The 12,808-nt window shown below is 35.1% G+C and overlaps 1 protein-coding gene across 1 annotated transcript in view; it reads left to right on the top strand.

Annotated features, from left to right (window-relative positions):
• The window catches only part of LOC148943139 (uncharacterized), a 77,900-nt gene that overhangs the window by 27,388 nt on the left and 37,704 nt on the right, over positions 1-12,808 (top strand). The window contains exon 5 of the mRNA XM_089102449.1: positions 8,630-8,668. Coding sequence (XP_088958575.1) covers positions 8,630-8,668 — 39 coding nt within the window. The remainder of the gene's footprint in view (positions 1-8,629; positions 8,669-12,808) is intronic.

Genomic DNA, 12,808 nt, shown 5'->3' with positions numbered 1-12,808 from the left:
GTTTACATATTGAAAAAGGAGTTTTAGGGTGTTGAAACACGTGGGAAATTCGAGGCAGACTTATTTGTCTCTACTCGAGCTGTTTTATTAAACGAGAAGAAATAACTCATGCTTGAGATCCAATCCGAATTCTGCTAGCTGAGTTCATTGTGCTCATTGCATAAAATTGAGGTCAAGTGTATCTTGCCACATGAAAAGCAAAACAGCCACCTATTGAGCGCTCAGAAGGTTCACTGCATCCCAGTGAGCTGTCCTAATTTTTTCGTTGAGATGTGTCCAAAAAACGTGCAAGCAGACCAGGGGCGGATCCAGGATTTTTTTTAGGGGGGGGGGGGGGTGCAAAAGAGGCTGATCCGATAAACTTGCGTTAGGAGCAAGTTTAGTTAACGCAAATTTGAGTTAATTAAGTAAATTACATTACTTTAGACTACGCTAGGGGGGTCCCCTCGCCCCCTGGATCCGCCACTGAAGTAGACCACAACAATACTACGTTTCAAAATCCTAAAGGCTTGAGCCCAAAGTTTTATCTGGAGGATATGTTTTATCCTCTCTAGCTACATCTGGAGATACGGACACCCTTGTACGGCCCCTTAAACGGTTTCCATATTTGCCTGGTGACACCGAGGTTCAGCGCAATTCAATTGAAGATTAGTGTTCCACGTTTTGAGAAAGGAAATCAGATAGTGTGATGATGTTAGAGAAGAATTCTTAGAGGATCCATTTGTTTTTCACCTCACCCGTAAAAAAAAGGAAGCGAAAACCCAGGAATAATGTTTAAAGAGCTGTTTGAGTCTATAATTTGTGCTTTGATACACACAAATGATCATTTATTCTTTTAAGAGCATCAAGTGGGTTATTTGGATTTTGGTCATTTATATAGTTGCTTGACCAAGAGGAGAACTCACCCAAAGAGAAGAATCGGTTTTCTACATGTATTGCTAATTCTTGATTTGAATTAATATCCGTCATGGATCCTAAATACCTTCTAAACATACCAACAAATACGATGATAGGCAAAATAATAAAATAATAATCTGTAAGTCAAGGAATGTATGTCTGTCCTGTATACATCACTACACTGTTCATCCAATCGCCAAGGAACTTTAATAAGCTGTTGAGCATACCTTTGCGAAGGTTTTAGGTATAACATTTTTCGCCCTCTCCTCCAAGGTACTCTTAACTATTTTCGCCATGGCTGAATTTTGGAGACCCGTCAACACAAATACTTGATAGTCCCTTCCATTCGTGTTACTCGCATTTTCTGGGTATTCAATTTATGGGTCAGTTGATTTTGAATTAGCACACTTCCGAAATTATAAAATTTCTTGTTCAATAAATTTTTCTTGTTCAATTCTGTATTTTGAAACCAATAGTTTCGTTAATTTGGTTTTGTGCCTAATTTTCAAATACTTTTTTAATTTAGAAAAAAACTATCTGTGAAAAAACTCTGTACATATGTAATCAAAATACATTAATTAGGTAATTCATATAAATCTAGAGCAAAGAACAACTTCAGTCCACACACAGCCAATCAATTAACACTTCGTAATGTATCCCCTAGTGACCAGTCGAAAGACAAAGATATGAGAAAGACATTTTGGGAGATTCTAATCTGACATTTAGTGTTCAACTAAATCAGGCATACTAACTACGCACGAAGATAGTTAATTCATCTTTATCCATTTTGAATGTTAAATAATAAGAGGCTTTAAAAGAATATCTTTTTATGGGAGTTGGAATCAGGTGTTAAAAACTGTGAAAATTTGCCAAAAAAACTGTTTTCTGTTGGCTTGAAACTTATATCCTTAAAAAAGTGTAGGTTTCAATGTGTGATTACCCCTCTGGTCAGTGAAAGATGAACATTTTTTGTATTCATCCAAGGGTGCCGGTAGAAAATTTCCCGGGGGGGGGGGCAGACGCCAAAATAGCAGTGGTGGTTGGGTGACAGTTTAAATGGTTTAGGGCAGCAAACTACGACTTTACCGCGAAAAGGACGAATTTACAATCAGTTAAAATCCTTAGAAGCTAATTGATTTAAACGTATCAATAACTTACTATTATTACTAGATTCAACCAAGTTGATTCGCTTTATTTGTAATGAAATTAGGCTACGTTTGGTGATCTGTAATTGTGTATCAGTTATAATAAAGGGAGGGGGGTGAGTCTTTGTTTAGATGGGGGTAGGGTAGGTTCCTACAAAAGTACATTTTAATGGACAAACTGCTTACTCGAGGCCTCAGACAAATGTTGAAAGAGAGAGGGGGGAGTAGGAATTAATTAAAATGTTTCTCTACACACCTAATATGTTACATTCCCATATCTACCAGCACAGAGGTGGAAAAGGCAAGGCAGGTCATCATCAGCCCCGCCAGGAAATTTCTTTGGGCTGGCAACTGCTGCTAGGAACTTACTTTTCAGCAATATTTCATGGTAATATTTTTCTTTTTCTATTTCAATGCGTTTAAACAAATGAATGTAATGTATTTATCGGTAAGAAAATCCTATTGCAGAGGTTGTGATGGCTTCAGTTATGTAGAAGATCAAAAGTCTCACCGAATGTCCATCCATAGAAACAATAATACTCCTTTTCATCCAACCGAAATAGCAGTAATATTAATAAGGAGTTTTCACTAAAATTACTATTCATCACCAATATTTAAGTATATTCAAATTTTATCCAAAGTTGAAATTGCAGATTTAAACGTAGGGCGGTACTAATCAACATACAATTACTGATTTACACATTTTAAAAGCAGTTAACCGGGGATTTAAGGGACCGGTACCTCAAATTATATCTTGGTTAGACCTGGGTATGATTTGTAAAACAATCAGAAGTTAAATAAAAAAAGAGCTTTTCAACTAAAAGCAAGGAACAGATTTGAAGCCTATTTGAACAGATTAATACTTTGTATGAAGAGGGATGCCTCCTCCTTAGCTCTTTACTGTGAAGTTTGGCTTTTTTCCAATTTTTAAAAGAAAATTTGCATTTGGAAAAAAAGATTTTTCAAAGCACTAAATTTTTTTTTGTTTAATGAGCAAGGTGTTGAGAAGGGGACAGTCCCCCTTATATACAGAGTAATTTATATTTGTTTTAAGTTTTAAACTCGCTGCTTACTTCAGTAGAAAGACCTTTTCTGTTTGTCTAAGTACACTTAATGAAACTGTAAAATTTTATGAATACAGTACTTTTGGTAACGCTAAAAAAAAGATCAATATTTCAATGATCTCTGTTTGCATTTTGATGGGGAATCAAACAGTTCGTGGTATCGAATTGTAAGTAAGGAGCGGCCCGGCTCAATAGTGACCAAAACTCTAAAAAACGGAATTTTTATACCAGTAGATAAATCAAAATAATTGGCTTATTATGCTGATTCCAAATAAGTTTCATTAAGTTTAGTCTTACCCATCAAAAGCTACGAGCCTGAAAAAATTTCGAAAAAGAGAGAAAGACCCTTTTCAAGCCATAGGATTTTAATAAAAATCACACCATCAGGTTCAGCGTATCGAAGAACCCTAGTATAGAGGTTTCAAGCTCATATCTGCAAAAATGTGGAATTTTGTAATTTTTGCCAGAAGAAAAATCACGGATGCGGGTTCATTTATTTTTTTTTCAGTGGGGATATTTTTGACCCAGTGGGCCTAGAATGTCGGGAAAGAGCTCATTTTAGCAGAAATGAAAAGTTCTAGTGCCCTTTAAGTGACCAATAAAATTGGAGGGCAACTAGGCCCCCTACCACGCCACCTTTTTCCAAAATTGTCCGATCGAAATTTTGCGGTAGCTTTTTTGTTCAGCATAGTTGAAAAGTCCAATAGCTATGTCTTTAGAGATAAAATAACCCCCCACAGCCCATAGGGAAAGGTTTTTAAGTTATAAAATTTGTCCATTGTTTCAGTTTTTATTCGGAAGTATGCATCCATTTCTAAGGGTGAGGAGGAGAGGAAGAATTTTCTACTGGGAGAATTTTTCATGGAGAGGGTAGTTTCCAGGGGGTGAAATTTTCAGGGGAAATTTTACACTGGGTGAATTTGCCAGAATTCATATGCGAAATTTCTTTATATGTCATGCTTTCTCTTCACCGATTCAATTTTACGCGTGGAGATGTTAAGGGTAATCATCCGGGATACATTTTCGCCAGGATTGAATTGTCCAGAGGATATTTCTATGGAGAGGGGGAGACCTTGCTCTTTACGCTATTTTTTTAGTACTTTCAAAAGAGCTATCTATTCTAATTAAACGGCCTTTGTGATTCAGGGGTCATTCTTAAAGAATGGAACAAAATTCGAACTTTAGCGTAAAGAGCGAGGTATTGATTAGGGGGCGAACCCCCTCATATCCCTCCTTATGCATGATAATAATACGTACGTCTTATAGCAACCACACATTGTTCTTGATCTCTAATGAAACCTGTTTTCTGTATCCACTCGGAGATGCTCAGTTTAGCCTGGGCGAGATAAACGGTAACTGTGCAGGTATAATTTAATTAAATATTTAATAAATAGAGGTGGTTAGGCTAGGTATTTAATATAATGTGTTCTGGGCGGTCTGCTTTCCACAATTCTTTGTTATATTTTCGATAATTTTGTTACTGAAGTTTATATTTTCATCATATTTGGTATATTAATTAGGATTAACTTAACTTCACTTCTTTAGTGTGGTCGCTCTAACACGTAAGTACCATGATAATTTCTGTTCGTTTTGAATTTTAATGCCACTCTGAAACACTTTTTTTGTTTAATTTATATTAGTTCTTGGTATTATATTTTTTGTACCAGAAATGTGTGAGGAAATTCCACCCCAACTGCCCCTGGCCTTTACACTAAAATTTCACTTTTTTTATGACGATGTTTGAAAACAAAATTGCCCAAGGTTAAGGTGACCCCTCAAGAAATTTGTTTTTAAAGAGGGATATAACACGGTTTTATCTGGAATTTTGGTTCAAGGGGAAGTATTTTGTTTGGGGGGGGGGGGTTACAAAAAAATCTTTACAAAACGTGTCAACAATTTGTTTATATGTATTTTGGTTACTTTTTTACGAGTCAGACGAAAATTTGTGGGGTAGGTTCAAAGCCGTTACCCCCCTTGAATATGGTCTTGGGGCCTGAAGTCAAGGCCGTATCCAGGGAGGGGGGGGGGGTTACCTGGTTTGAACCCCCCGAAATTTTTGACCGAGTCGAAAATTAGTAAAACCTTGGTAAAAATCAGTAAAATTAGTCGAAAACTGAGTAAAAAATTAGTAACTCCCCCCCCCCCCCCGAAAAAAATCCTGGATCCGCTCCTGCCTGAAGTACCAAAACATTTTTTCAGGTGATGACCTTTGCATTTTCAAACAGTTCGTGGTATCGAACTGTAAGTAAGGAGCAACCCGGCTCAATAATAACCGAAACTCTAAATACCGGAATTTTGATACCAATAGATACATAAAAAGAATCAGATTTTAATGCTGATTTCAAATATATAAGTTTCATGAAGTTTAGTCCTACCTATCAAAAGTTACGAGCCTGAGAACATTTGCCTTATTTTCGAACAAAGGAGGAAACACCCCGTAACAGCTATAGAATCTAAATGAAAATCACACAAACAGATTCAGCGTATTAGAGAACCCTAATGTAGAGGTTTCAAGCTCCTATCTGCAAAAATGTGGAATTTTGTACTTTTTGCCAGAAGAAAGATCACGGATGCGTGTTTTATCCTTTTTTTTTTTTTTTTTTTTTTTTTTTTTTTTTTTTTTCAGGGGTGATCGTATCGACCCAGTAGTCCTAGAATATCATGGGAGGGCTCATTCGAACGGAAATTAAAAGTTCTAGTGCCCTTTTTAAGTGAAAAAAATGGAGGGCAGCTAGGCTCCTCCCACGCTCATTTTTTCCCAAAGTCACCCGCTCAAAATTTTGAGATAGCCATTTTGTTCAGCATGGTCGAAAATATAATAACTATGTCACTTAGGATAACTTAATCCTCCAAGGTCCCCGGGGGGGGGATTGAAAGCTATGAACTTTACCCAATGTTTACATATAGTAAGGCTATTGGTTATTGGGAAGTATACAGACGTTTTCAGCGGGAATTTTTCTGGTAGTTGGGGTGGGGATGGGTTGAGGGTTATGTAGGAGGATCTTTCCATGGAGGAAGGGACATTGCTATGAAGGGGGTGCCGGATTTCCCAGCATTATTTAAAAAACGATCAGAAATTAAATAAAAAAAAGTTTTTCAACTGAAAGTAAGGAGCAACATCAAAACTTAAAACGAAAAGAAATTATTACGTAGATGATTGGGTTCGCCCCCTAGCCAAAGATTTTTTTCAGTACTTTCAGAAGAGCTATTTATTCTAATTATCGGCCTTTGTGAGTAAGGGGTCATTTTTTTAGAATTGGAACAAAATTCGGACTTTAGCGTGAAGAGCGAGGTATTGACTAGGGGGTGAACCCTCTAATATACGTATTAAAAATATATGAACACGTATGAATATAGAATATAGAAAATCTATGAATATAGAAGTTCGTTACGTATGTTAATTCGTAAGTTACGTATATTTATTACTAATAAAACGTTCGTAAATAAAATTAAACAACTTTCGAGAAAGCCATTTAACCAAATAAAAGCATAATTAATATTCAAATTTTGTTTTAATTATTCATCTACGGTGACCCAAAATCAAAACCTGCATTAATTCAAAAACGTTCAAAAATTAAATAAAAAACAAGTTTTTTTAGCTGAAAGTAAGGAGCGACATTAAAACTTAAAACGAACAGAGATTATTCCGTATATGAAAGGGGATGTCCCCTCCTCAACGTGTCCCTCTTAATGCTAAAGTTTTTTATTAAAGAAAAAAGAGTTGTGAGAAAGAGTCAAACTTTAGTGTAAAGAGCGAGACGTTGACGAGGGAACAGCCCCTTTCATATACGGAATAATTTCTGTTCGTTTTAATTTTTAATGTCGCTCCTTACTTTCAGTAAAAAAAAAACTTGTTTTGTTTATTTAATTAGGACAGGATCCATCCATTATAAAAATATCGCTTCTGGGAAATGCTTCTCCATCCTCTCCATTTTTATTTTTTTGGTAATATGACCTTTGCCTATTTGTGTAGTTTTCGATAGTTTTAATCTAATTGGGCATGTCAGAATTTATGCTGGGTATAGTATGAGCCCTGATCGGCCCAAAAATTTGATATTGTGGCACCAAATGGCTGAAACTCCTTCCTTTGCCATGATCTCTTTTTCAGAGGCACTGCTCTACCCAGGGACGTACGCAGGGGGGGGGGCTCGGGCCCGGCCCCCTGAAATCTCACTATTTTTTCATTTTCCCATAATTTTCTGATTTTTCTCACAGAATAATGGGTTTTAAGGATTTGCCCCCCCCCCGAAACAAATTCCTTCGTACGTGCCTGGCTCTACCGTTTCCCAAAGCAGAATGCCATAAGATAAGATAAGTTTTATTCTTCATTAGATACACATAGAATATTACATTTTATTATTTCCCCAAAGGAAGTTGATTCAGCTGAGCTGAAAGGTCCAATAACTATGTCTTGGGGGATGACATGACGCCCCCCCCCCCCCTTAGTCCCCGGGGAAAGGGCTGTAAGTTACATAATTTGACCATTCTTCACATATATTATTTGTTTCTGGAAAATAAACGGAAATTTTTTCCAAGGAAATTTGACACGGGAACGTGGAAGTTGACTTCCCGACATAACTTGAAAACCCCCTCTGAGGGTATTAGGTATTAGAGGGATAATTTCATTAAGAGGATTTTTTTTTACCGCTTGACAATAGAAGAAAATAATTGAGAAGGGTATGGTCATTATTTTTGTCCGATATATGGAAAGAATGACGAAGATTTATCCCATTTTAGTTGATTGTGTACAGTTGGGAGGTTTTGTTGAGAGCTGGAATGAAATATTTGGAGAGGAAAGAAGTGATGAGGGGTCGTTTGTTGGGGTTTGGAAAACAGAAATTGTGTTAGTATAAAACATTTACTGTAGATTCATACTTGTGGGTATGGCGCATTGAGAACAATTTTTGGAATAGTTGTACTTTTTTTGTGTATAAGTTCTCTTTGCCATGGTTTTTCTTTTTGGTAAATAATTATCATATTATATCATCATCATATTTTACACCTTACTATGTTTGAAGTTTTTAATGTTAAATGATAATAACCCTTAAAAAATCAGTTTCTTTAACTCATTATTGCGTAAATGATGCCTTTGTTTCTATTAATTCAATTCTGAGACTCTTAAGGGAAAAAATATCACACACAGAATAATTTCAGTTTAAAACAAGTTACAATTCATGCCATACATTGCGGCCGATTGCGGGGATAAATAAGCAGTTTATTTCATGATGTCGTACCAAATAGTGAAAAACTCAAGAGGTTCAAGACTTATTGACGAGAAAAATTATTCATATAGAATCGAAAGATCTTTAAGTAGGAAAACCTATTGGAAGTGTCATTTTTACGATAAAATTAGGTGTCCTGGACGATTTCATACTAGTTTTGATGGGGACTGGAGGATGGTGAATAGGCATAATCATGGGCCTGAGAATTTGAATTCAAAGAGACTCAGGAGGGGAATTGATGATGTTGTTATATATGATAGTGAATATTTACAGTGTCATGATGTTGCTTCATTTGTTACAGCAGGATCGCATGATGATGGTGCTACGAAAACACAGGAAGGTAAATAAATTTAAAATATTTGGCTGTAGATTAATTTGACCTCTATTGAAATTGAAAGGGTAACATTCTAGACGAACTACTTTTTGCTATCTCGGTAAGTAAGTTAGATTAGGAAAATAAAACTTTCAGTAATAAATCCACGGTCAAAAACATATTCCTGTAAGCTATTGCCAAACTACTATGTTAACCCTCTTCTGATTTCTATGTCTTGGAAATCTGCCTGTTTGACGGGTCCGAAATTCCTTTTGGAATTTTGACAAAACAATATTATACCTTAATTTTCAGTTGTCAATGGCTGTTTCTCTGGGTTTCGCTTTGAAAATGAAATTCTTGTTACTTGAATTGAATTTTACAACTAGCTCCCCCTCCCACGTATCTTTTTCAGCAAAGACACCCGATAAAATTTCGAGATAGGCATTTGATTCAGCATAGTTGAAAGGTACAATAACTCTGCCTCTGGGGATAATATAACCCTCAGTCCCTGGGGAAAGGGCTTTATGTTATGCAATTTGCCTTATGTTTACATATAGTATTTGTTATCTGGGAATGTACAGATTATTATTTTTTTTTGGGGGGGGGAGATTTTTTTGGAGACTGTTTTCCACGGGGAAGGGGATATCCTCGCATGGTTTGAAGAATGTTCATAAATAATAAAAAAGGTCTATTCAACTGAAAGTAAGGAGTAATAACTTAAAACGATCAGAAATAATTCCATATATGAGGGGGGCTACCGCTTCCTCAACCCTCGCTTTTTACGCTAAAGTTGACTTTCTGTCACAATTCCTTAAGAAAGACCGCTTAAACACAAGGGCCGTTGAAATTGAATGAGAAGTATTGTTAAAGAATTTTAAGGCTTTTACGTAACGAGTGAGGGCTGAGGAAGAGGTAGCCCCCTCGTATACGGAATAATTTTATTTAGGTTTTAATCTTGCGCATCGCTTTCAGTTGAAAAAAAACAACAACTTTTTCTTGTTAAATGCGTAATCTCCAATAGCGCGGTCAGTTGTGTCTTGGCTTAGTGGCTTTTATTGTTTTAGCGCATATGTGTAACAAATTAAAAATATTTGCCAATGAAATAGTTTTTCTTTGAAAAAAACCTTCTTACATGTTGCACACCCATTTGTCTAAATGCAAATAGAAACCGAATTAATATGGACTTTTTTTTACTTTAACTGAGTAATTAATCTCTAATTAATTTTGAAATTAATGTCTTATCTCACATCATTTCCGGACTAAGCCTCTAATATGTTGGCTTAGGCGTGATGGCTCCCTTATTATTGCGGCATTTTGTTTTATATGCAACATGAAAGATTAAATTCACGTTCATTAGCTTACCGGCGCACACTGACGGATCCAGGGGGCCCCTTGTCCCCAAAATGTTTTCTGGCGCTCTCTTTTCCTGTTTTTTTTTTCTTTTTTTTCACTCTTTTTTTGAGAAGAAATCTGTCACTTTGGTCAATTATTGGCACCTTTGTCACATTGCTCCCCCCAAGATTTTGCTCATTGGTGCCCTTGTTACATTCCCCCCCCCCCAAGATTATGCTCTAGATTCGCCCCTGGTGGCAGAATTTGTGGATAGGTTGGGTCGTGAGCGCCATCAGGGAACATCCCAGGAGGGAGGCTGGCTTGGTCAAATGGGTTACAAAGGTTGTGGCTTAGTTAGAATTTCACTTCGCTAATAAGCGAAAGTTTGCCAATTCTTGCCCGAATGAAAATATTTGCCCGTAGACAAATGAAAATATTTCTTTATATGAGAGGAGGAATAAAATTGACACACGATGCATTAACAAAGCCCAGTCCTTTTTTGATTCGTGGTGCTTGTTAATAATACGGAACACTCCCAAGAAGTGAAGTTAAGTTAATCCTTATGAAGTATTAAATAAAAAAACAAGTTTTTTTCTACTGAAAGTAAGGAGTGACATTAAAATTTAAAACGAACAGAAATTATTACGTATATGAGGCGATTTGCCCCCTGGTCAATACCCCACTTACGCTAAAGTTCGAATTTTGTTCCAATTCTTTAAGAATGACTCCTGAGTCACAAAGGCCGTTTAATTAGAATAGACAGCTCTTTTGGAAGTACTAAAAAACTTTAGCGTAAAGAGCGAGGTATTGACTAGGAGGCGAACCCCCTCATATACGTAATAAATTCTTTTCATATTAAGTTTTAATGTTGCTCCTTACATTAAGTTGAAAAAACTTTTTTTTGTATTTAATTTCTGGTTGTTTTTTTAAATAATGCTGGGAAATCCGGCGCCCGCTTCATAGAAATTGATTAAAAAAAACTTTCCGAAAAATACGTTTTTCAAAGAAAAGTAAAGGCCATTTTAAACTTAACCTCAGGAGATACAAATACCTGTTAAAATTCAAACTCAAAACGACCAGAAATTACTATTAAAAAATAAATGAAACCCAAAACGAACAGAATGCAAATATACAATCATAGCAAAAAACATACAACAATTAATAATATAAATGAATAAACAGATCTTAAAGCGAGTAATGCTTAGATTGAATATGAAAATCAAACTTAAAACGAAAAACAAATTTTGCTATTAAAGTATAAATGAAACTTAAAACGAACAGAAATTAAATAAAAAACCAATGCGAACAAAACATATAATATATATTAATGTAAATGAATAAATAAATCTTAAAACGAGTGAAACTTAAATTGAATATGCAAATCAATTTTGAATCGAATAAAATAACTACAAACAAGAGTTTGGGTATCGTCTCACTGCAGAAGCCTAAAACCTACTGCGTAATGGCGCTTTACTGAAAACAATTCTTTGAAATATTTTCACTTTTGTAACTTTAAGAAATCAAAAATTAATTAAGATTTTAGGGAATAAATATCAGCATATGTATATTAAATTGACAATGCACATTTTTTTTCAGTAAACTCATTTGAATTTTTTTTCAGTAAAGTACAAATTATATTCTGGCTTTTAGAAAGCATAGGGGTTTTGAACCCTACTCACATTAATTTATGCTCGTTTTGAGTTTGACTTATATTTATTTTAATTTTTGTTCGTTGTGGGTTTCATTTATTTATTGATACTGATTTGGGGTAGTTGTATGCTTGGTAGATTATATGATAGTCCGGACGCCAGGTGTTGAAAATGTGAACCATGCCACGACAGAATGGGGCTGCTACGAGAATTGGCTTACCCTCCACCCCCTATACTGACCATGTGGATTCAGAAATACCAATGGCACTTGCTTGCGAGTGGTGAAACACTCCGAAACTTGACATTTTATTATATTTTGGTGTTTGATGCAAGAAAATACATGTTCCACAAAGTTTGAGGTGCAGTTTTCCGCTCAAATAGAAATGCATAGAAGCCATAGAATGTTTTCATAACAAAATAACACGATTAGTTAAAAAAAATGGCACAGTTAAAAAAAATGGCAAAACTTTATGAGTCTCTAACAGTCTTGGAAAGTATAAACAAAATAAAATTGAATATTAGATATATAATGATATTAATTGTTGAAAGATCAATCAGTTAGAGTTTTTCTTTCACTGTGATTTTTATTTTCATTTTCAATGCTGTAAGAACTGGAAAATAATAAATTTGTAATATACGAGTAATTCATTTTCAGTGAAGCACCAATGACGCAGAAGGCTTTAGGTTTTTACAGTTAAAGAAGGGGGCAGTATCCAAATTTTGCTTGTAGTGAAACTATATTTGTCTTGACCAATCTTGAAAAGAACTAATGAATTAAACTGAACATTTTATGAACAATGATATTAAGTACTAAAATCTCATCAGTTCAAAAGTTTGCTGTAATTTTAATATTCATTTTCAATATTAAGTAAAAAAGAAAACATTTGTAATATAATTCGTTTTTAGTAAAGCGCCAATGACGCAGTAGGTTTTGGGCTTCTGCAGTGAAACGATACCCAAACTCTTGTTTGTAGTTATTTTTATTCGATTCAAACTGGATTTGCATATTCATTTTAAGTTTCACTCGTTTTAAGATTTATTTGTTCATTTACATTAATATATATTGTATGTTTTGTTCGCATTGATTTTTCATTTAATTTCTGTTCGTTTTAAGTTTCATTTATACTTTAATAGCAAAATATTTTTTTTCTTTTTAAGCTTGATTTTCATATTCAATTTAAGCATT

Source organism: Artemia sp. Qi Xiang Cuo, chromosome 16, assembly GCF_049724085.1.
Source record: "Artemia sp. Qi Xiang Cuo chromosome 16, ASM4972408v1, whole genome shotgun sequence".
NCBI lineage: Eukaryota > Metazoa > Arthropoda > Branchiopoda > Anostraca > Artemiidae > Artemia > Artemia sp. Qi Xiang Cuo.
Note: the sequence above shows the minus strand (reverse complement) of the source record. Positions and strands in the feature narration are given on the sequence as shown.